The sequence below is a fragment of the Lagenorhynchus albirostris genome, chromosome 2, assembly GCF_949774975.1.
Source record: "Lagenorhynchus albirostris chromosome 2, mLagAlb1.1, whole genome shotgun sequence".
In the NCBI taxonomy this organism is placed as follows: domain Eukaryota; kingdom Metazoa; phylum Chordata; class Mammalia; order Artiodactyla; family Delphinidae; genus Lagenorhynchus; species Lagenorhynchus albirostris.
The window spans coordinates 112,512,360-112,538,361 of NC_083096.1; the positions used below are offsets into that span (position 1 = coordinate 112,512,360).

General features: G+C 39.9%; 1 protein-coding gene across 2 annotated transcripts in view; it reads right to left on the reverse strand.

Moving 5' to 3' along the window:
- SAMD13 (sterile alpha motif domain containing 13) overlaps nt 1-26,002 on the reverse strand; it is a 46,918-nt gene that overhangs the window by 11,677 nt on the left and 9,239 nt on the right. Inside the window, exon 3 of one of the 2 annotated variants that reach the window (XM_060142515.1) lies at nt 3,937-4,048. In XM_060142515.1, coding sequence (XP_059998498.1) covers nt 3,937-4,048 — 112 coding nt within the window. Of the gene's footprint in view, nt 1-3,936; nt 4,049-14,718; nt 14,851-26,002 lie in introns of those variants that run through there. The other variant, XR_009539257.1, reaches the window with a different exon arrangement.

Genomic DNA, 26,002 nt, shown 5'->3' on the forward strand with positions numbered 1-26,002 from the left:
CTCCTGAAAGTTGGTACATGGGATGGTGGACATGTCCGATGTCAGTGTTAGTGTCTTAGTCAGCTTAGGCTGCTATAACAAGACACCATGGATTAGGAGGCTTAAACAACAGAAATTTATTACTCACAGTCTGGAGGCTGGAAGTCCAAGATCACAGTGCCAACATGTGGCTCTTGGTAGGGCCCTCTTCCTACCATGCAGATGGCTGCCCTTGTGCCATATCCTCACATGGCACAGAGGGAAAGAGAAGCTCTCTGGTCCCTTCTTTTCAGGGCACTAATCCCATCGTGAGGGTTCCAGCCTCATGACCTCATCTATCTCCCAAAGGCCCCAAACACCGTCACACTGGGAGTTAGGGCTTTAACTTTAACGTGAATTTTGGGGGGACACAAATATTACATCCATAACAGCCAAGAAATTAAGCTCTCACATCAACTGAGACATGCTACCCTTGGCAACCCTTTCTGAACCTGCCCTTTTCTAAGGTGGTTTAGGGGATGTTCACATCCCTGCCATGCTTCCATCAGATGGCAAGGCAAAGCCTCCCCTAAGGAGACTTCAGGATGTGACCATTCTTATTGTTTCTCAGCTGCTGTGACCTAGAAGATGTGCCTAAAAGGGTCATGTGTTTGGCCTGGGGGTGGCCTGCAGTCTTCCCATCTGGGATGATTGGTGAGTGACAGCTGACTGCTTGAGGTCCATTGCCGGGAAGATCCTTGGAGGTGAAAGACTGAAGGCCTCTGAATCATGAAATGGAAGAGGTAGGTTAACATAGTAGAGGATCTTGATCCTCAGTCCTCATGAAAATCATAGCAGCTGCTTGTCATATCAGCCTAAGCCTGGCCAGTGGTTCCCTCCTTGCCCTCTACCTCCTTTAATGAGAAGAGGAAAGACAATGAGAATTTCAAAGCAGGAGGAAGATTTGGATCACTTCCAGAGAATAATTCAAGGCAGACTCTTTTCCCCGCCCAATTGCCTTTCCACAAGAATGAAGAACTTGAGCTTGTAGATGATGCTTGCAAAATTCCAGTCCCCTGGGAATTCATTTCTCAGGCTCCAGAGTTGGAGAAGCAAGATGGTGCTCCTTTCCTCCCTTGAAGGACTTCTGAATGAGATGCCTTGGGAAACTGTGTTCCCTTTTGCCTCCCACTGTCACTGGTGCCAGAGTGATGTCATCCTTGGGAGAAAGTACCTGCTCCTGGGCCGAGCTCAGAGCTGGTCGGTTCCATTCCAGAATCTGGAAGGCCCAAAGAACATCCCCACCCCCAATCTGGGACATCTGCCCCAGAGGAGTCTGAGCAAAAGCTCATTCTGAAAAATGCTTTTGGACAGCAGGGAATCTGGCCAAGAGACCTTTTAGCTAAGTCCCTTTTTTTGTTAACCTTTCACAATATTCTTTAAATTTAATTTTAGAAGTGAGTTAACTCAACTACAATGACACAAATGGACACTATATTAAACCATTAAACCAAAATAAAATATGTTCCAGCTGATCAGCCTTCCACTTTCCAACCTGAGCTACTTCCCCCCACAATTTTATTACAAAAATTTTCAAACATAAAGTCGTAAGAATATTATAGGGAACACCCATACTCCCACCACCTAGATTCTACAATGAACATTTTCCATGCTTACTTTATCATATGTCTATCCAACTACTCATCCCTCTAGCCAACTATCAATCCATATTTTGATGCATTTCCAAGTAAGTTGCAAAATCAGTATACTTCTCCCCTGAATACTTCAGTTTGCATACCATTAATTGTTTTATTTTCTTACAGTTCTTTTCATTTTGAGGAAAAACTTATTGGCTATGTAATACACAAATCTGAATTGTTTGCATATACCTGTGCATATGTGGTGACCAATGCACATACCCATAACACAAACCCTTATCAAGACACAAAACGCTACCATCACTCAGAATGTTCCCTCATGCTCCTTCCCGGTCATTCCCCTCTCCCACCTATCCAGAGGCAACCACTGTCTGATTTTTTTCTACCACTAGTGCATTTTCCTGTTCTCATCGTTTATCTGAATGGAACTGCTGTGGTCTATTTGTGTCCCCCCAAAATTCATATGTTGAAACCTAACCCCCAATGGGTCTTAGGGATATTAGTAATCGTATTAAGAGGTGGGCCCTTTGGGATGTAATTAGATCACGAGGGCAGAGGCCTCGTGAATATTTGTGCCTTTATAAAAGCAGCCCCAGAGACCTCTCTCATCCCTTCCTCCATGTGAGGACACAGTGAAATGACAGCTGTCTCGGAAGCAGGCCCTCACCAGATACCCAATCTGATAGTGCCTTGATCTTGGACTCCCTACCTGCAAAATCATGAGAAATAAATGTTTGTTGTTTATAAGCCACACAGTTTATGGTATTTTTGTTATAGCAGCCTGTATGGACTAAGACAGAAGCCATTCAGAATAAGCTCTTTTAGGTAAGGCTTCTTTCACTTAGCATAATGTTTTGAGACTCATCCAAACTATTGTATATATCAGTACTTCATTTTTCTTTATTCCACTGTATGAGTAGACCAGAGTTTGTATATTCACTCTCCTATTGATGGACACTTAGGCTTCCAGTTTTGGACTACTATGAATAAAGCTATTTGAACAATGTTGCACCAATCTTTGGTGGACATATGCTTTCATTTCCCTTGGGGAATGAAGTTGTTGATCATGGGGTAGATGTATGAGTGTTTATTTTACACTCCCACCAACAACGTAGGAGAGTGCGGTTGCTCTACATCCTCACGAACATTTGCAATCAGTCCTTCTAATTTTAGCTATCCTGGTGGCTGTGAAGTGATTTAAACTGTTATTTTGGCAAATTTTCCAAATTAACAAAAGACACATATGCATAGGGATCAGGTTGAAGGAAATACTGATTGAAGGAAATCTAGAGATTGGAATATATGATATTAGAAAAGTGCACTTACCCAAACCCAGCTTGAGAGAGTAAGAAATGGCTAAAGGGATGTGCAAGAAGCAGCCAAACACATTGCTCGCTTTATAATTCTCTCAATTATATTACAACATTAGAGAAGTAAACGTAATGCTTAGGAGACTGCAGACTTCATTGACAGGGAGATGGGAACTCTGTGTTTTCCTACAGAGCTGGTCTGGTGTGGACCACGTGTACCCCGATTTGCTTCCTCATGGTCAAAGCCCTTTGAGCACCATCTCTACAAAGCTGGCCCAGCCTGGAAAATGGAATCGGGACTCACCCAGACAATTGGGAAGGACCCCCTGCTCCTCCTTTCCTCTCTCCAGTACCAACCCTGGACCTGAGCGAGGGAATTAACTTTTGGGGGCATCAACGTTGGGCCAGCACCTATCCTAGGCACTGTGCCTTCGCTGTCCTTTAATCCTCACGGCACCACCCTACCAAGTTAGGCATTGAGAGCCTCCTCTTACAGAGGTGAAACCAAGACTCAGAGAGTCATAGTAACCTGTCTGGGGTCACATAGAGTTACAAGAACCAGGATCTGAGTCTATCTGAGTCTAGTGTCCTCTTTCCACTAGACTTTGCTCAGCACCCGGCAAGCAAACTGGAGGAGACTTGATTAACAGCTCAGGTGGTGCCAAGCCCAGGAGCAGACGAGGCTGCATGTCTCTCAGCCAGATTGGTCCCTCCTTTTTCTCTCTTTTCTGCTTTCTAGTGTGTTTGTGTGGAAGGTAGGGCTGTGCCGTCTTTCAGAAGATGCAGATGTTGAGGAGACTGAGCCCTCCTCTCTGCAGCTGCGACTGTGTCTCCTCTCCTCTCCGGGCTTGGGTTTTTCTCTTGCAGGAAGGAATCGGTAGCTTGTCACTCCTGTCCTGCCCTCCCCCACCCCCTCAGTTTCTCAGGGGCTGGGATGGTCGGGAGCCTCACTCAGCCTTCACCAGAGGGAGGTGATCATGTTCATCATGTGTTTCTCTAGACCGAGTTACCTGTTCCTGAAACGCACTAGCTTGCTCTTCGAATCCTGCGGTCCGGAAGTAATTGACGACATCCATCACGGCCCAGTCTGCAGGATCGGGTGGCCTCCCATTCTCCATGGAACTGCAAAATAACAATCAAGATGGCTGTCAGGGCAGAACATGCAAGTGTGTGCGGCTAGGCTCTCCACTCAGCCTCTCAGGGGCAGGCCTGGCCCCGCTCACTGCAACCAGAGGCCCAGATCCCAGTGTATCTGCCTCAGAACCAGAATCACTCATGCGTCTCTTGGGCTCAGAAGATCACTGCTCTCACTGGCTCAGTCACTCCTTTCTCTATGAACCTTTAATATAAAGTATTTCCTCATGTATTGTTTTTTAATCCAGAGATATTAAGAGGGGTCCAGGGCTTCCCTGGTGGCGCAGTGGTTGAGAGTCCGCCTGCCAATGCAGGGGACGCGGGTTCGTGCCCCGGTCTGGGAGGATCCCGCACGCTGCGGAGCGGCTGGGCCCGTGAGCCATGGCCGCTGAGCCTGCGCATCCGGAGCCTGTGCTCTGCAACAGGAGAGGCCACAACAGTGAGAGGCTCACGTACCGCAAAAAAAAAAAAAAAAAAGAGTGGTCCAGTGATTTCTGGCGGCCCACAATATGGTATTCATACCCCTGAGCTAAGAATACCAGACCTCTTACAATGTGGCCCCAACATGTTATCACTTTTCCCAACCCCAACCCCGCACATCCAGGGCTAAAGCCATTCCCCAACACACCATGCCCTTCACATGCTGTTCCAGCCACTGAATGCCCCCTCATTTTCCAACAAAATCCTACCCTTCCTACCAGTTCAAATGCCACCATCTCTGTAAGGCATTTTCTGGCTGCACCTGGGTGTTTGTTATAACATCCTCTGAGTTCAAGACCTCCATTCTAACTCCAACTGCAGCACTTTTCCCACTGGATTATACTCTGCTTATTAGACAGTCTCTAGGAGACTGTCTAATCTTTCTACGGAGATGTGGGCTGAAGAGGTACATTTGAACCTGGACCATTTCTCACTTTATTATCCCTTGTGTCAAGTACATAGTTAGGAATTCAATCAATGTTCAGACGACTACATGTTGATCAAGCATTAGTTTGAGAGGGTCTCTGGGTAACCTCCTCAATGGATTTAGAGAGGAGGGGAGGAAAGGTGGAAGAGAGAAAGAGTGGCAAGGACCTGCAGTTACTGTGACTCTTATTTCTGTGTTTCAAGAGTATTTGTCTAGATTTCTCTATGCCTCATCCGCGGTGATTCTTCCAGAGTGTGCATCCCATCACATTGTTCCCCTGCTTCCAATTCTTCAAAGACTTCTTCCCATTGCCCTTTGGATAAATTCCAAATAGTTTCACTTGGCTCAGGAGGTCCTTCAGGACAAAACCCCCTCCTAGCCCTCCAGCTGGGAATATATTGGTGAGTAAAACAGAAGGGTCATTACTCTTGTGAATACACAGCTCTTTTGGGGTAGACACTGATCGGTAATCATACGACTAAATGTACAGCCACACAATGTAGCTGAAGGATAGGCACTCTGTTCTATGGCAGTTTGAGGGGCTAGGAGAGGCTTTCTTGCGGAAGTTTCTTTTGAGGTAAGGTCTAGAGAGCAGCCAAAGGTTAACCGTATAAAGAAGTCAGCTGAAGATTATTCCAGGCTCTGTAGCAGGACTATACAGCCCAGGGAGCCACGCTGGTGTTGGAGGCCACATCAAGGATTCTGGGTTTTTATCTATGAGCAATGGGGCTTGTGAAATGGTCTGATGTAATGGGTGTGACCTGATCTGATTCAAATTTCTAAAAAGAGGGTATTGGAGACGAGCCAGAAGAGAAGAAGGGACCAAGCAAGAGATCATGGTGACTGAGACTATGGTGGAAAAGGAGAGAAGCATGTGGATTTCAAAAATATTTAACCAATAGAATCAGCATGACCTAGTGGTGGACTAGACATGATAACAAAGGAGATCGAAGTGTCCTGGAACTGGATGGATGGTGGTAACTGCACTTAGACTGCATCCCCAGGTTTGGTTGGACACGCTGAATGTGGGGTACCATCTATATCGAAGTTGAGATTTAATGTGGAACATGGGTCTGGAGCTCAAAGCAGATGGGGGGGCTAGAGGTACATAGCGGGGAGCCAGAAGCGTTTAGATGGCGTGTGAAACCTTGGGAGGGGACGAGAGGAGAACTGGGCCTAGAATCAAGCTTGGGAAGGTTCAACATTTAGTGCAAGTTGAAAAGATTCATGTTACTTTTAATGGAAATGAAATTGCCCAGACTTTGGGGATTCCTGAAAGTCTTCAAACATCCAAAAGTCAAGGGTTGACCTGTGCCTCTGTCTTGTTCCCAGGATAATGTTTTGCTCATAGTAGGAACTTAAAATATTTGATTAAAAAAACAAACTGCTCTCCTAGTTAAAGAAAAGGGAGTCACTAATCAATGGCACATGTGATCAACTACTTATCAACATAGCACTTAATTTAAAAACATTTAGAGCCAATGCTTGCTAGTTATAAGTATTTTCCCTTTTGGGCATAGAGATTGTGAATCTATAAATACTGCCCATGTACATACACACTCACGTACATGCTCACTCACACACGGCATGTGCCCCCCTGCCACCCTCCTACCATTTAACAATCAATATACATGGGGAAAAACTATTTTTTACTCTAGCATTGTTAAACATTAACACGTACTTTCAAATCAAGGCTAAATGTGTTTTTAAAAAATTATACACATGCTGGGATTTTCCATCATCTCTTTAACGTAAGCAATCATAAGCTGACACAGGGGACTCTCTTTTAGGTACCATTTTCCTTCCCGCTCTTGCTTAAGTTGGGCTTGAAAAATGTTTGGAAAGGATTCATTGTTTTAACAAATCTTTTAAGTTTTCTAGTCAGCTCGCTTCTAGCAGTGTGCACAGCACCCCATCAGATGCACTTTTAAGTGCCCCAGAAAACATCTGAACTCACTCTCCCTGTGGCTGACTTCAATTAGCTGCCTTTCTTCATAAAGAATTGTTATCTAATTATGATAAAAAAAAAAACTATGCTACATTGTAATTTTAGGATGGGAGGCTTTCCTGATTCTTATTCTGCTGGGATATGACATCATCACTTCCTCAGTTCTGAAATATTCTTGAGTACTAGCATTGCAGCAGAGAACAAAGGCTTTGCAAAACCGCTGGCAGCGTACCATGAAGAGCACCAGTAATGAGGAATGTCTCATACTTAGGGTGAGGGGATACACAGAAGAAGCCAGTGTTAGACCACTCACATCCTGAGAGGAGAAACTATCTGTCTCCATCTCTGCCTCCCTACAGCTCACAGCACAGGTTGGACTGGTGTGTACAGTTGATACATGGCAAAGATCTGTTACATTAATGTAATAACAACCAGAGAGCATTTAGAGTCTACAATGTGCTTTTCACGCATAATCTATTATCAGCCTCCCAGCTCCTTGTGAACTGGCTACTATAACCTGTTTTTAGGAAACTAAGGCTCAGAAAGGTTAAGAACTCATCCCAAATCACATAGTGTATAAAGCCAGGATTGGGTTCCACATATGCTTGCCTCCAAATCTATGCTTTTTTTCACTCCATACTCATTGATACAACAGATATTTACTAAAAGCCTACTGTCTTCTCAGTATTGTGCTAGAGGCAGGGTTACCAGGATAGGAATGCATATCCTTCAAGGAGCTGGCACTCTGGTGAGGGGAAGCAGCATACTCTAAGTATTAGAACTGGGGGGGTGAACTGGTGCTACTGGGGATGCACGCACTGGAGGGCCCAGATAATTCTGCCTGACCAGCACACTTGAAGATTTTTAATGCAATTCTGAAAGGCATCAATTGCTTCAAACACACACTAAGTTCCTCCCTGAGAGGGGATGGCTTGCAGAAGCAGAAACATGCAGGCACACGTTGTCACTTCTAGGTTATGTTAAAGAATGATGGATGATTTTGCTGGACCCGTCCAGTGGTTTCAGCAACAGTTTAAACAAGAAACCTGGAGATTATCCAAGGCCACATGATGGTGGGTGTTGGGGAGGCCAGAGTGCCAAAGCCAGATAAAACTATGAGGACATTTCAGAGGATGGATTTAAGCGTCACCTTTCCCCACTGGTAAAGCCAGTATGTCTCCTCAAGGACTGTTATTTGTGGCCAAACTGAGATGCTTTGTTCCCTTTTAAAGGGACCATTCTCTCCAAATCTTTTCTTATAACTCATACGTGTCAAATTCCAGGAGGAATTTAAATGGTGCTGTTTAAAACACCTCCCAGAGGGTGGTTCCCACTGTGCCTGCTAATTTTGCACTGATGAAATGAGATGGCAGATATAAACATTCCATTATCATTTGATACTTATTATTCATTATTGTCATAGCAAAATATTTCCTAGAATATAAGGTATAAAGATGATAAATTCACGAATATTTTTCCAAGCATGGAGGCTTTAAAAATATATATGTATGTTACCTTATTACAAAAAACTAGCAAGAAATGAAGGGCAGAATTTGTCTCCAATCGCATCACTTAATCAAATCAATGTTTCCATTTAACATAGTCACCTTTCAGTCCCTGTGCATATGGTTGGGTACATCATGTATGGATAAAAATTACATAATGTGTGAATAATTCACACTAGGAACTGATTATCCCTTAATTAAACAATCACCTCACTTTTAAAGAGAGCTAAAGAGACACAATCATGAGGACAGAAATGCAATAAGTAACAAATTTGGCAGATACATGCAGATCGAGACCTTATGATAAACGTTTTCATGTTGGCACATGATAATTTTAAGGGCTGGTGGCAAAAGTCTCCATTTCCCCTTTATATATTAGTGGAGGCAGATGAAAAATAGTTGAAACCCTTTCTCAGAATTCAGCGTGTGTATGTTTTATGGTATTTATGATATTATAGATTCTGAGGGTTGATCAGACCAAAAGGAAACTCTGGATAAATACAGCCCATATGTGATTTCAAAACCCCATTATACTTATTAATTGCATTTCTACTTTAAAGTTCGGAGCAAAAGTTACCTCCTACTAGTTAATTATGGTGATATATTTATGTATCATGCTACTCTTATAAAGCTAATTCTCAATGTTACTTGTGTTTCCACTCAGAAATGCACTCTAACTTTGTACTTCCTTGATCTTTATAACTTATTTTCAAAATTAAATTAACCTGCTCTTTGCCCATATCTTAAATCAGCCTTTGGCTAAAAACAATGTAATTCTGATTGTAATAAATTAACATTGATCTCTCGGCCTATGACATAGCTAAGAATGAAGAGACCAAATGAGCTTTAGTTTTATCTCCATTTTTTTCTCCCTCTCCCGTCATCCTAACAAGCAGGGATCTGGCTGAAAGACAGTTGGAGAAAGAGAAAGGATGATTCAAAGTTTCTTGACAGGACATTTTTTCATTTTTTAATATCCAGCTAAATAAGAGTTGACTGCATTTGGCTGCAGCATACCCAAGCAACGAAAGTATTGAAAAAGCAAATAATTCTTCTGTATATTTCAAATTCTTTAGCTTGGCATTCAGGGATTTAATTCAAACATAACTTTCCAGGCTTCTTTCCAATTCCAAGTTTGTACTGAAATCCAACCAGTCAACATCCTGGACTTTCCCATATCCACAGCTTTGGTTATGCTACTCAAAGCCCTGTCTGTTCAACTGCCAAGGATTAGAACCCTACTCATTTTTAAAAGATACTGGTTAAATGTCTCCTTCCTAATAACCCCAATCAATCTTCCATTCCAATAATGAATTAATTTTAACATGCCCACAATGAGCCGGGTACTTGATAAGCCTTGGGAACTAATCTAGTGAAAAGGAAAATCTCAAGCCAACTGCATGATGGAGATGGTCATATGTGTTCCCTGCCTTCATTATTTGTAGTGAGGTGGATGGACCTAGAGTCTGTCATACAGAGTGAAGTAAGTCAGAAAGAGAAAAACAAATACCGTATGCTAACACATATATATGGAATTTAAGGAAAGAAAAAAAAAGTTCATGAAGAACCTAGGGGTAAGACGGGAATAAAGACACAGACCTACTAGAGAATGGACTTGAGGATATGGGGAGGGGGAAGGGTAAGTTGTGACAAAGTGAGAGAGTGGCATGGACATATAGACACTACCAAACGTAAAATAGATAGCTAGTGGGAAGCAGCCGCATAGCACAGGGAGATCAGCTCAGTGCTTTGTGACCACCTACCGGGGTGGGATAGGGTGGGAGGGAGGGAGACGCAAGAGGGAAGAGATATGGGAACATATGTATATGTATAACTGATTCACTTTGTTATAAAGCAGAAACTAACACACCATTGTAAAGCAATTATACTCCAATAAAATGTTAAAAAAAATAAAATGAAAAAAAAAAGCAAGTAAAGAACAGAAGGACTAGCTAGATGGAGGAAGGAGGGCAGTATGAGTCAGGCTGTGCTAGGTGTATGGAGCCCTGAAACAGTAGCAACACCATGATCAGGTCCCAAGAACAGACGAGCCATCTTCCTGCATCATTTCTTTCCTCTGTAACAGGCATCTTGCCTCAGGCTCATGGCTTTCCTCCGAAATCACATGGCACTCTGTCCTTGGCATATCTCTGCTGCGAATGTCTTCTGAACACCCCACCCCATCTTTCTGAAAACAAATCTGCCTCTTTCCTCACCTGCTCTCAGCTTTCTAGTATAAAGACCTCTGAACTAGTGTAAATAAGGACACTCCTCTCAAGAGGACTCATGAATTTCTGTTTTTCATTTACTATCAGATGCAATTCATGCCCACATTCATAATAAACAAAAACATATGCACATTTCATATCCCGATCATTAATACTAAAGACAACTGCATACAGATTGCCGGAAGAACTTTCCTTCCCTGCTCTGAGCCATGGCACAATGGTCACTATTCCAAAGAACTTAGTGTGGCTTTAATGCTGAGACAAACTCAGGTTTCCTTCAATAGGGATATCAGTAACACACCAGAATCTATGTAGAAAACAGCAACCCTTCAGAACTTCTAATGTATGGAAGATACGTAATGCATGTTTGTGAATTCTGCTGGCATCAATTGGAACTCCTGTTGTTTTCACACTTAAAATATGATGATATGCTTAGCTGATTCTATAGTTTTACTCATTTTACTCTTTTGAAATGTACACTTCCTTAAGTCAGTTATTTACAATGGACAAAATTGTACAAGTCAAAAAAGTGAACAGACTCAATTCTTAACCCAAGTCATCATTTAATTTAAGGGAATAACCAAACATAACCAAACTTTTAGCATAAGACCATATGATAAGACTGAATTGTGTCCCCTCCACTCCCAAAATTCATATGTTGAAGCCCTAACCCTCAGTGTGATTCTATTTGGGACTAGGGCTTTTAGGACATAGGGCAATTAAGGTTAAATGAGGTCATAAGGGTGGGGTCCTAATCCAATAGGATCGGTAGCCTTATAAGATCTGCATGCATGCAGTGAGGCAAGTCCATGTGAAGACATAATGAGAAGGCAACCATCTACAAGCCAGGAAGAGAGCTCTCTCCAGGTAATGAATCAGTCAGTATCTTGATCTTGGGCTTCCCAGCCTCCAGAACTCTGAGAAATATGTTTATGATGTTTAAGCCACCCAGTCTATGGCATTTTGCTAGGGCAGTCGAGTAGACTAATACACCATATATCAGAATGAGCAGACAGCCATAAAATACTAAGGAATTAATTTTGGCTTCACTAAGAAAAATTAAAATGCACCAATTAAAAGTAGCACTATTGGGCTTCCCTGGTGGCGCAGTGGTTGAGAGTCCGCCTGCTGATGCAGGGGACACGGGTTCGTGGCCTGGTCCAGGAAGATCCCACATGCCGCGGAGCGGCTGGGCCCGTGAGCCATGGCCACTGAGCCTGTGCGTCTGGAGCCTGTGCTCCACAACAGGAGAGGCCACAGCAGTGAGAGGCCTGCGTACCGCAAAAAAAAAAAAAAAAAAAAAAAGTATCACTATTCACTATCATATATTCTCTGTATGGCATATGGCACTCTGACTTATTCCACTAAACATATCTGCAGAAGGGTTATGACATCAGATCCTGATTCGAAAGGTCATTTTTCAGGTTTGAATTAGTGGCTCAGTTTACTCCCCTCCTTTCTTCTCCTTTTCTCTCCCTCTCTCTTTTCTTCCTCCTTTTTTCCTCCCTTCCTCCCTCCCTCCCTCCCTTCTTTTCTTCCTAACAAACTATCTGTTAAGAAGTATTTGGTATTTAGCCACTTATACTGTCTTGGGAGTTCTATTTTTCCATGCTTTTACTATAGTGGTATCTTACATCATGATCACTCCCTGTTCCAGATTGCTGTTTCCTGGAAAGAACAGCATCCCAGGAACCATCACTCACTGTGTTCAGGTAGAATTGGGCAGTGTGGTTGTGGGGTTTGGGAAAGGTGTATGAAACAGAACACTCAGGAACTACCTAGCAAGCTGGTTACAATCTCCTCGTGGCTTTCAAAGAACATACATCTAAGGACTGCTGATCATTTACTTGACAACACAAAAGGACAGAAATATGAGTAAATGAACAAAAGCTGAAGCCAGTGATCAGACACACAATTACTTCTAACAGTTTCCTCTTCCTCCTTCCCTAAGGAGCCTGGCAAGACTTCTAGGCAAATAAATAAATATCCTGTGAAGTTATTTATTTAACCCTAGATGTGACCACTTCCCTTAGAGTTAGACCCCTGGCTGATGTGTGGGTTGCTGTATGTGTAAACACTGTTGGATTCTTTATTATGAGGTAGTAATAGTAGCCATTGTTATTTTTGTTATATAAGAATTCTCTTTGATAATTCTACAATGAAGTCAGTGTTTTGAAATTCTAGCAATACAAATAATAATTTCTAACTCTACCCTAACATTTTACTTCTATCATTCACCTCCTAATCCTCTAATTCACATGGGCAAAAATGACAACCTCTTTAAATTAATAATTATCTTAATATTTAATAGTTAACAGCCTTCAGAGAGGGCTATTCCAAAAGTTAGTGTTAATGCATATATGGCCAATTAATTTATGACAAATGAGCTGAGAATATACAATGAGGAAAGGACAGTCTCTTCAATAAATGGTGCTGGAAAAACAAGAGAGCCATGTGTAAGAGAATGAAACTGGACCACCACCTTACACCATACACAAAAATTAACTCAAAGTGGATCAAAGATTTGAATGTAAGACCGTAAGACCTGAAACCATAAAACTTGTAGAAGAAAACATAAGTGGTAAGCTCTTTGACATCAGCTTGGCAATGATTGTTTTTTGGACCTGACTCCAAAAGCAAAGGCAACAAAAGCAAAATTAAACAAGTGGGACTGCATCAGACTAAAAATCTTCAGCACAGCAAAGGAAATCATCAACAAAATGAAAAGGCAAGATACTGAATAGGAGAAAATATTTGCAAATCCAAAATATATAAAGAATACATATAACTCAACAGCAAAAAATAAACAATCTAATTAAAAAATGGGCAGAGGATTTGAATATACATTTTTTCCAAAGATATGCAGATGGCCAACAGATATATGAAAAGATGCTCTACACCATTAATCATCAGGGAAATACAAACCAAAACCACAAGGAGATATCACCTCTTGCCCTTCAGAATGGCTATTATCAAAACAAACAAGAAATAACAAGTGTTGGCAACGATGTGGAGAAAAGGGAACACTTGTGCACTGTTGGTAGGAGTGTAAATTGGTGCACTCAGTATGGAAAACAGTAGGGAGGTTCCTGAAAAAAATTAAAAGTAGAACTACCATACAATCCAGCAACTCCACTTCTGGGTATCTATCTGAAGGAAGAAACCACTAAATCAAAAAGATGTATGGACGCCCCCCCACATTCATTACAGCATTATTTACAATAGCCAAGACATGAAAGCAACCTGAGTGACCATCAATGGATAAATGGATAAAAAAATGTGGTATATATACACAATGGAATAGTATTCAGCCATAAAAAGGAAGGAAGTCTTTCCATTTTTGACTACATGAATGGACCTTGAGGGCATTATGCAGGGGGAATAAGTCAGAGAAAGACAAAAATATATAATCTCACTTATATGTGGAATCTAAAAACAAAAAATTTAAAAAAAAACATTTTAAACCCCAAATCATAAATACAGAGAACAGATTGGGGGTTGCCAGAGGTAGGGGTTGGGGGTACACAAAATGGGTGAAAGTGGTGAAAAGGTACAAACTTCCAGTTATAAAATAAAAGTCATGGGGATGTGACATACAGCACAGTGACTATAATTAATAATACCGCATTGTATATTTGAAAGTTGTTAAAGGTAGTAGATCTTAAAAATTCTCATCACAAGAAAAAAAAATTTGTAACTCTATATGGTGATGGATGTTAACTACACTTATCAAGGTGAACGTTTCACAGTATACAGAAATAATGAATCATTATGTTGTACATCTGAAACTAATATGCTGTATGTCAACTGTATCTCAATATTTAAAGTTAGTATTTTAATATTAAAGTGAATTTAAAACTTTCCAACATTCATTACTAAGAAAAGTATCACTTGACTGATTTTAAAAGAAATGTTATTTCCAAAATTAAAAGAGTCTTTGCTTCATAATAAAACAACAAACTGAACACAAAGGCAGAGGAAGATGGTGAGATACATGTGCAAGAAAAGGCATGGTTTTAATACGAAAGAGCTTCTTTTGAAAGTCGCTAAACTTTGTTGCTGTGAACTTTCTCTTGCAGTAGAGCTTCTCCACTGAGGGGTGAGGGGCATGGTGGTGGTGGGGAGATAAACCACTTGCTGTTGAGAAGCTGCTAACTTACTATTAGCATCTATTGTGTGGGAACATTGGTTCCTACTCCATCCTAGGAGAAAAGGGAAGAAGGGAAAAAAGACCAACTGATGAAAAAGGGAGTAAGATTAAGTGAATGGGAAAAAAAAATTCACATTGTATACTTGTAAGTTGTACAGATATGAACATACATGTGAAACACCTAGAATTTTTTTTTAGAATTTATTGAAAATTCTAACATGGATCTAACATGGCTAAACATAGATCAATGGTAAGAGTGTCGTGTACCAAGGTTTTGATTAATCCAAAAATCTGTGTATCTGAAAACCACAAAAAGAGAACACTATGATCCCATTTGTTCAGTAAAGGTTTATGTGTACTTTATATACATATACATATGGATACAGAGAGTATTTGTACAGAAACCGTCTAGAAGGACACATTCCAAACTATTAAGATGGTTCCCTCATAGATATTTAGTTATTTTTAAACTTAATAAACACTATGAATCCACCAGGCAAAATAAAACCTATAATCTTGACAATAATTATATCTATCCCATGCCTGTGTCCCCCACCTGAGGTAATCATCCTCAACCTTATATTCATTTAACCTTTCTCCCTCTGCACATGTGCAAGAGCTTGTCTTGGCTATATACCTATATACCTGTGCAGTATGGTAGCCTCTAATCACATGTGGCTGTTGAGCATTAAAAATTTGACTAAGAAACTGGGTTTTTAATTTTCTTTAATTAGTTTAAATTTAAAATTTGAACTGGTATAAATTATGTTTCTGATAAACATAACTTCATCGTTTTGGTGTAACAACATTTCACTTTAACCACTGAATCACCCAGGATACTACTGTTGAATTGACGTTCTATCAGATGCAAGTCTCCTCTCTAGTTTTACACATAAACACATGGCAATCTAGTTGGTGTCCACACATTGACTCAGGTCAAATGATCTTTTCTATGCACCCATGTAATATTGTAATGTGTTTGATGCAGACAGCGCAAGTTATGAAAATCTTTTCATGTGCTGTACTGGTAATTAATAGTCTTACTATTTTAATTTTAATATAATTAAATATTTTTTAATTAAAAATAAGTATGTATAAATTTTAAAATTTAAAAAGGAGGCATAGGAGGAGTCAAGATGGCAGAATAGGAGGATGCAGAATTTGTCTCTCCTCACAAGTACATCAAGAGTACATCTGCAAATGGAACGATTCTCACAGAGCACCTGCTGAACATTAGCGGAAGACTTTGGACACCTGAAAGGACAAGAAAAATCCCCTCAAAACTGGGTAGGACAAAAGAAGGAAAAACAGAAAAGAGGAATCGAAAAAGGGACCTACAACCCTGGGGCATTTGTGGGAAGTGGGAGGGGCACCCATCTGAGCAGGCTTGCCCACCCCTCAAGCCAAGGTCTCCTTGACCTGCATAGGCTCCAGGGTCTTGAGCACCACCCATTCCAAAGCCTCCTTGGGAAACAGACCTGGGCATCCCTACCTGAGACAGGAATCCACCAGTGCTGGTGGGGGCTGAGTGCTAAAGCATGAGGTTAAGAGAGCAGATCCAGGGAGAGGAATGCTGTTGGCTGTGCAGATACAACAGAGGGGATGGGAGTAAGGGGCTCTGAGGCTGGGAATGCCCCTAGCAGAAGTGTGGTCTGCCTAGGAAATGAGGTGCCATTGTTGAGTGGCATGCAGTGGGTGGGGCCACCACCAGCCTCACATGCCAGCCCCTGCCTCCGTGCACACTGGGAAGGACTCCACCAGAGCGAGCGTGCCCCAGTCTGTTGCAACTGCCTGCTGGTCTCTGCCACCACAGGCACTTGGTGCATACCCCAGTTGTGGCTGCCACACCCCTCCCTGGCCTGAGTAAGTGTGCCCCAAACAGCCACCGCTTTTTCTCCCTCTCACCTGGGTGGGGAACAGACGCCTGAGGGTGGTGCACATGGAGAGGTGGGGCCAAAACAAAAGCTGAGCTCCAGGGGCAGTGTGACTACACAGGCCATGGATTAAACCTCTGTGATCGGCTTGGTAAATCCTGCGTATGGGAATATATGAATAGACAATGAGTGTTCCCACAACTGAGACCAGTCTAACTTTAGCAGCAGTGGACTCTGGGTGCAGGTACATGAAGTACTTTGGTCAGGTGAGAGTCTGAGTGCCCCACTGGGCCCACAGCAGGTCCAGAGACCTACCTAGAGGTACTGGAGAGCCTCCTGGGGAGGCAGGGGTTGGCTGTGGCTCACTGTGGGAGCAAGGACACTGACAGAGGAGGCACCAGGAAAATATTCTTATTACTATTATTCCTTTTTAGTTTGCTTCATTTTGTTCAGTTGTTGGTGTTCTTGTTTTCATTATTTATTTTTATTTTCAATATTTTTTATTTTTCTATTTTTACTTTTGTGTGTTTTTTTCCTGTTTTTGATTTTTTTTGGATCGTTTTTATGTGTTGGTTTTATGTTTTCTTTGCCATTTTTAAAAATATTAGTTTGCTTTCAGTTTTGTTTTGTTTTTCATTTTTTGTTTTCATTAGTGTAGTCCTTATTGATTGTTCTCATTTTTGAGTTATTTTGTTTGTCTGTTCTCTTGTTTTTCGTTTTCTATGTTTTGTTTTTGTTTTTTCTGTCTGCTTCTTTATTTCTTTCCGGTTGTTTGGTTTTCTTTTTACCATTTGTCTTGGGCTTGGTTTGTCTGTTTTCTTCTTTTTGTGTGTGTGTGGGTTGTTGTTGCTGTTTGTTTGTTTTTGCTACTTGTCTTGGGGTTTTTTTGTCTGTTTTATTTTCCTTTCTTTTTTCTCTGGTTATGCTACGTAGTTTGCAGGCTCTTGGTTCCCCGGCCAGGGGTTGGACCTGGGCTTCTGGGGTTGGAGCACCGAGTCCAGGATGCTGGACCACCAGAGAATTCCAGAGCCCAGGGAATACTAATCACTGTGCACTCTCCTGGAGGTATCCATCGCCACACCAAGACCTGGCTCCACCCAACTCCCTGCAGGCTCCCATGCTGGAAACCTCATGCCATACAAAAGAAAGGAACACAGCCCCACCCATCAGCAGACAGGATGCCTAAAGTCATACTATGCTCACAGACACCTCAAAACACACCACCCGATGTGGCCCTGCCCATCAGAGGGAAAAGACTCAGCTCCACCCACCAGAGCACAGGTACCAGTCCCTCCCACCAGGAAACCTACATAAGCCCCTGGACCAAACTCACCCACCAGGGGGAAGACAAGAGAAACAATGGGAACTATGACACTGCCACCTGCAAAAAGGAGACCATACACACGGTAAATTCAACAAAACGAGACAACAGAGCAATATGTTGCAGAGGAAGGAGCAAGGTAAAAACCCGCAAGACCAAATAAATGAAGAGGAAATAGGCAATCTACCTGAAAAAGAATTCAGAGTAATGATAGTAAAGATGATCCAAGATCTCAGAAATAGAATGGAGGCACGGATTGAGAAGATACAAGAAATGTTTAACAAAGACCTAGAAGAACTAAAGAACAAACAACCAGTGATGAACAACACAATAAGTGAAATGAAAAATACACTAGAAGGAATCAATACCAGAATAACTGAGGCAGAAGAATGGTTAAGTGAGCTGGAAGATAAAATGGTGGATATAACTGCCAGGGAGCAGAATAAAGAAAAAAGAATGAAAAGAATTGAGGACAGTCTCAGAGACCTCTGGGACAACAGTAAACACACCAACATTTGAATTATAGGGGACCCAGAAAAGAAGAGAAAGAGAAAGGGTCTGATAAAATATTTGAAGAGATTATAGTTGAAAACTTCTCTAACATGGGGAAGAAAATAGTCACCGAAGTCCAGGAAGCACAGAGAGTCCCATACAGGATAAACCCAAGGAGAAACATGCCCAGACACATATTAATCAAACTAACAAAAACTATATACAAAGAAAAAATTTTAAAAGCAGCAGGGGAAACAACAAATAATATAAAAGGGAATCCTTGTAAGGTTATCAGCTGATGTTTCAGCAGAAACTCTGCAGGCCAGAAGGGAGTGTCAGGATACATTTAAATTGATGAAAGCGAAAAACCTACAACCAAGATTACTCTACCCAGCAAGGATCTTATTCAGATTTGATGGAGAAATCAAAAGTTTTACAGACAAGCAAAAGCTAAGAGAATTCAAAACCACCAAACCAGCTTTAAAACAAATGCTAAAGGAACTTCTCTAGGTGGGAAACACAAGAGAAGAAAAAGACCTACAAAAACAAACCCAAAACAATTAAGGAAATGCTAATAGAAACATACATATCGATAATTACCTTAAATGTAAATGGATTAAATGCTCCAACCAAAAGACATGGACTGGCTGAATGGATAAGAAAAGACCCATATATATGCTGTCTACAAGAGACCCACGTCAGACCTAGGAACACATACAGACTAAAAGTGAGGGGATGGAAAAAGATATTCCATGAAAATGTAAATCAAAAGAAAGCTGGAGTAGCAATACTCATATCAGACAAAATAGACTTTAAAATAAAGACTATTACAAGAGACAAAGAAGGACACTACATAATGATCAAGGGATCAATCCGAGAAGAAGATGTAACAACTGTAAATATTTATGCACCCAACATAGGAGCACCTCAATACGTAAGGCAAATGCTAACAGCCATAAAGGGGGAAATCGACAGTAACACAATAATAGTGGGGTGCTTTAACACACCACTTACACCAATGGACAGATCATCCAGACAGAAAATTAATAAGGAAATGCAAGCCTTAAATGAGACATTAGACCAGATAGACTTAATTGATATGTTTAAGACATTCCATCTGAAAGCAGCAAAACAAAATTTCTTCTCAGAATATTCTCCAGGAACATTCTCCAGGATAGATCACATCTTGGGTCACAAATCAAGCCTCGGTAAGGTTAAGAAAATTGAAATTGTATCAAGCATCTTTTCTGACCACAGTGCTATGAGATTAGAAATCAATTAAAGGAAAATAACTGTAAAAAACGCAAACACATGGAGGCTGAACACTATGCTACTAAATAACCAAGAGATCACTGGAGAAATCAAAGAGGAAATCAAAAAATACATACAAACAAATGACAATGAAAATATGATGACTGAAAACCTATGGAAGGCAGCAAAAGCAGTTCTAAGAGTCAAGTTTATAGCAATACAATCCTATCTCAAGAAACAAGAAAAATCTCAAATAAACAGCCTAAACTTACACCTAAAGCAACTAGAGAAAGAAGAACAAAAAAAACCCCCAAAGTTAGTAGAAGGAAAGAAATCATAAAGATCAGAGCAGAAATAAATGAAATAGAAATGAAGAAAACAATAGCAAAGATCAATGAAATTAAAAGCTGGTTCTGGTTCTGTGAGAAGATAAACAAAATCGATAAATCTTTAGCCAGACTCATCAAGAAAAAGAGGGAGAGGACTCAAATCAATAAAATTAGAAATGAAAAAGGACAGATTATAACTGATACTGCAGAAATACAAAGGATCATGAGAGACTACTACAAGCAACTGTATGCCAATAAAATGGCAACCTGGAAGAAATGGACAAATTCTTAGAAAAGTACAACCTTCCAAGACAGAACCGGGAAGAAATAGAAAATATGAACAGACCAGTCACAAGTAATAAAATTGAACTGTGATTAAAAATCTTCCAACAAACAAAAGTCCAGGACCAGATGGCTTCACAGGTGAATTTTATCAAACATTTAGAGAAGAGCTAACATCTATCCTTCTCAAACTCTTCCAAAATATTTCAGAGGGAGGAACACTCCCAAGCTCATTCTATGAGGTCACCATTACCCTGATACCAAAACCAGACAAAGACATCACAGAAAAAGAAAATTACAGGTCAATTATCATGGATGAACACAGATGCAAAATCCTCAACAAAATATTAGCAAACTGAAACCAACAACACATTAAAAGGATCATACACCATTATCTAGTGGGATTTATCCCAGGGATGCAAAGATTCTTCAATATATGCAATTTAAACAATGTGATACACCATATCAACAAATTGAAGAATAAAAACCATATGGTCATCTGAATAGATGTAGAGAAATCTTTTGACAAATTTAACACCCATTTATGATAAAAACTCTCCAGAAAGTGGGCATAGAGGGAACCTACCTCAACATAATAAAGGCCATATATGACAAACCCACAACCAACATCGTTCTCAATGGTGAAAAACTGAAACCATTTCCTCTAAGATCAGGAACGAATCAAGGTTGCCCATTCTCACCACTATTATTCAACATAGTTTTCGAAGTTTTAGCCAGGACAATCAGAGAAGAAAAAGAAATAAAAGGAGTCCAAATCGGAAAAGAAGTAAATCTATCACTGTTTGCAGATGACATGATACTACACATAGAGAATCCTAAAGACGCTATCAGAAAACTACTAGAGCTGATCAACGAATTTAGTAAAGTTGCAGGATACAAAATAAATGCACATAAATCTCTTGCATTCTTATACATTAACTATGCAAGATCAGAAAGAGAAATGAAGGAAACAATCCCATTTACCATCACATTCAAAAGAACAAAAAACCTAGGAATAAACCTACCTAAGGAGGCAAAAGACCTATATGCTGAAAACTATAAGATATTGATGAAGGAAATCAAGGACGACACAAACAGATGGAGAGATATACCATGTTCTTGGATTGGAAGAATCAATATTGTGCTCTATCAAATTACCAATGACATTTTTCACAGAACTAGAACAAAAAATTTTACAATTTGTATGGAAACACAAAAGACTCCGAATGGCCAAAGCAGCCTTGAGAAAGAAAAATGAAGCTGGAGGAATCAGGCTCCCAGAGTTCAGACTATACTACAAAGCTACAGTAATCAAGATAGTATGGTACTGGCACAAAAACAGAAATATAGATCAAGGGATCAGGATGGAAAGACCAGAGATAAACCCACACACCTATGGTCACCTAATCTATGACAAAGGAGGCAAGAATATACAATGGAGAAAAGACAGTCTCTTTAATAAGTGGTGATGGGAAAACTGGACAGCTATATGTAAAAGAATGGAATTAGAACACTCCTTAACACCATACACAAAAATAAACTCAGAATGGATTGAAGACCTAAATGTAAGGCCAGACACTATGAAACTCTGAGAGGAAAACATAGGCAGAACACTCTGACATAAATTGCAGCAAGACCGTTTTTGACCCACCTCCTAACAAATGGGTCTTAATGAAACTTAAAAGCTTTTGCACAGCCAAGGAAACCATAAACAAGACGAAAAGACAACCTTCAGATTGGGAGAAAATATTTGCAAATGAAGCAACTGACACAGGATTAATCTCCAAAATATACAAACAGCCCATGCAGCTCAATATCAAAAAAACAAACAACACAACAAAAATGGGTGAAGACTTAAATAGACATTTCTCCAAAGAAGACATACAGATGGCCAACAAACACATGAAAAGATGCTCAATATCACTGATTATTAGAGAAATGCAAATCAAAACTACAATGAGATATCATATCACACCAGTCAGAATGGCCATCATTAAAAAATCTACAAACAATAAATGGTGGAGAGGGTGTGGAGAAAAGGCAACAGTCTTACACTGTTGGTGGGAATGTAAATTGACAAAGCCACTATGGAGAACAGTATGGACATTCTTAAAAAACTAAAAATAGAACTACTATATGATCCAACAATCGCACTTCTGGGCATATACCCAGAGAAAACCATAATTCAAAAAGACATATGCACCCAAATGTTCATTGCAGCACTATTTAAAACAGCCAGGACATGGAAGCAACCTAAATGTCCATCAACAGAGAAACAGCTAAAGAAGATGTGATACATATATAGAATGGAATATTACTCAGTCATAAAAAGGAACGAAATTGTGTTATTTCCAGAGACCTGGGTGGACCTAGAGACTGTCATTCAGAGTGAGGTCAGAAAGAGAAAAACAAATATAGTATATTCACACTTATATGTGGAATCTAGAAAAATGGTTTAGATGATCTTATTTGCAAAGCAGAAATAGAGACACAGTTGTAGAGAACGAGTGTATGGATACCAAGAGGGAAGGGGGTGGTGGGATGAATTGGCACACGGGGATTGACATATATACCCCACTATGTATAAAATAGGTAACTAATGAGAACCTACTGTATAGCACAGGGAACTCTACTAAGTGCCTTGTGGTGACCTATATAGCAAGGAAATCCAAAAACGAGGGGATATATATATATATATACATATGGCTGATTCACTTTGCTGTACAGCAGAAACTGACACAGCAGTGTAAAGCAACTATAATCCAATAAAAATAAAATGAAATAAAATAATGAAAAGGAGGCATATTACTGATGCAGAATCAAAAGGAGATGCAGAAAGTAGCACTAGAACCAGAATAGTAAAGAAAAAGGAGCCTGGCTAAAAGTATGTCGGAAATTTCATGACGAACAGCAATTGCAATTTGTTGGAGCAGAGCAAAAGGAAAAAAGCTGTTTGTTTGTTGTGTAAAAAATGGACAATATTAAGAGACATTTTTAGCAAAGACATAGTGAATTTGGTAACTTGCTTCTCAACAGTCAAAAAGAATTGATGACATTAGTCACCTGTAATCAAAATTAAATGTACAATGAAACATTTTGAAGTGATTTTAAACAGAATCTGAGCTGATTCTGTATCTGTATGATACTAATGTTCAGTCTTCTAAAGCAGATTCCTGAAAAGTGTCATGTATACCATTGTTAAATCATTCAGTAAATATTTGCAAATGCTATGGATCAATGCCAGACAATGGAATTCTTAAAAGAAATAGAACACAATACATTTAATATCTGTGTTCTTTGCCTGTACTTGTTGGTTAAGTCATGGAAGAAATATACAAAGATTTATTGTATTGTTAAGTCCAATTCAAGATTTCATTAAAACAAAAAAATGCTTTCCAAATATTCAATAATTAAAGACAACAAATACTTAAAGACAAAAAAATGGCAGAGTAATTTATATTTTCTCATTGATATCAGACTACATGTAAATGAGCTTAATTTGAAGCTCTTAAAAAAAAAGGAAATGCTGATTTGTAGCCTAGCTAACCTAGCTAAACAGGCACAAAATTTCGTGTTAAAATTGAAACTTTTCGGAGTACAATACAATGAAATTAATTTTACACATTTTCTAACATAAATCAATTTTAAGAAAAAGTTGAAGAGTGATTTGCTGACATTGATAAATTTATAGTTGCTTATAAATTTATGCAATACCCTTTTGAATTTAATGTTAAAAATATGACTTAAGTATCAGTAAACTTATTTAACTTGGACAGAGGTAGTTTTGAAACTAATGCTATTGCTTCAAAGTCAAATCAAATCTTCTAAAAAAAAGAAGAACCAGTTGTGTTAATGTACATGCATACATTAAGAGAAAATAATTTTTTGGTACGTGATTAATTTATTGGGACTTTTAGGTATGTTTGGAATTATTAGGGTATGTGATTCTGCTTTTTCGATTGCAAATTTTATGAAATCTAATAGAGATCAAGCATTTCTAATAAAAATTTGGCATCCAAATTGAGACATACTCTAAGTATAAAATACATAGTGGATTTATAAAATTTAGCATGAAAAATGTAAACTATCTCATTCATAAGATGCTATATTGATTACAGTTCAAAATGATAACATCTTGGGTATTTTCAGTCAAATATAAAATATACTAAAATTAATTTCATCTGTTTAAATATGACCACTAGAAAATTTTAAATTACATACATGTCTCAAATAGCGTTTCTACTGAGCAGCACTTGTATATATCCAGAAACAGAATGGCTGAGTTATAAAATATTTTATGGTTCTACACTTGAAAATAATGCCAAATTGTTTTCCAAAGTCTCTGGATTATCAGCATCAACATCACCAGAGAACATGTTAAAATGCAAATTCCCAGGCTGAATCAGAAACTCTGGAGATGTGGCCCAGCAATCTGTATTTCCAAGTGACACAAACTCAAGTTTAAGAAATCACTGTCCTAATACTTAGAACAGACTTTAAAATACTCTGTACTTAGAAGAAATATGCCATTTTGGAAAGGGAAGTCCTGTCTTTGTTATGGTCATATTTTTGAATGTTTGCAACATCTACAAATCTTGGAGACAAAAATAGGCTTCTATAGCCTCCTGGTAGTGAGAGCCATGCCTCTGGTGAAAGTGACTGAAAGCCACCTTTAAACAACCTAGTCACCCTAGTGCAGAAGAAAGGACTCAGGCTTCAGAACCTGAATACCAGCACCAGCACTCCTTAGCTCTGAACTCTTACAAGGTCTTTTACCTCCTGGAGCTTTGGTATTCTCCACTATAAAGTGGGAATTATAGCACATACCTCAAAATATGGTTGTGAGGATTAACAAGGCTCACACAAAGTGCTAGACACAGAAAAGGGACACCATAAGTAGTAGCCTTATAAAACTAAAGCTCTGATCAGGAGCATGTGGCCAGTGAATAAGAGCCATTACCCTAGGCTTCTTTGGAAATGACCCTTTGTGAAGTACATTCCCTAGTAAAGCAACTATATTTTCCATATCTGGAAAACAAAATGGAAGCAACTGTGAGCCCCAGTTTGGGCAGATCTCAGAAAGAGCCTTAAAACTCTATGTTTAGGAATTCTGTATTATAATCTAACTCTACCCTGCCCAACATGTTAGCCGATAGCCACTTGGCTATATAAATTAACTGCAACTTCTATTTCTGATCAAGATGGAGTAACGGGGCCCAGATTTACCCTTCTGCCTAAAACAACTAAAAAAATAGACAAGATGTATGAGAATGGCACTCAAGGCATTCACTGGACATAGGCAATAAAGAACAGTGACCCCTGAGGGATGGGAAACAAGCAAGGTAAGCCGTATCCACTTTCTCCCTGAAGAGAGATTTTAGGCTGTGCCCGGGAAAGAGTTCTAGAGAGGAGAGAGCTACACAGAGAGAACTCTGGAGAGGTGTAGAGGCTTCCCGTCAAGTGCTCAGCAGAGTACTGATTATCACATACACATGAGGAAACAGGCTGGGGAAAGAACCACGAAAAAGAGAAACAATCCTTAGAGATCACACAGAGATGGGAATGGTGCCTGTTTCCATCTGCCAGAGAGGAAAATCTCATCATTCAGGAGCATTGGTTAGAGCACAAAGATGGGTCTTACTTCAATAAAAGGGG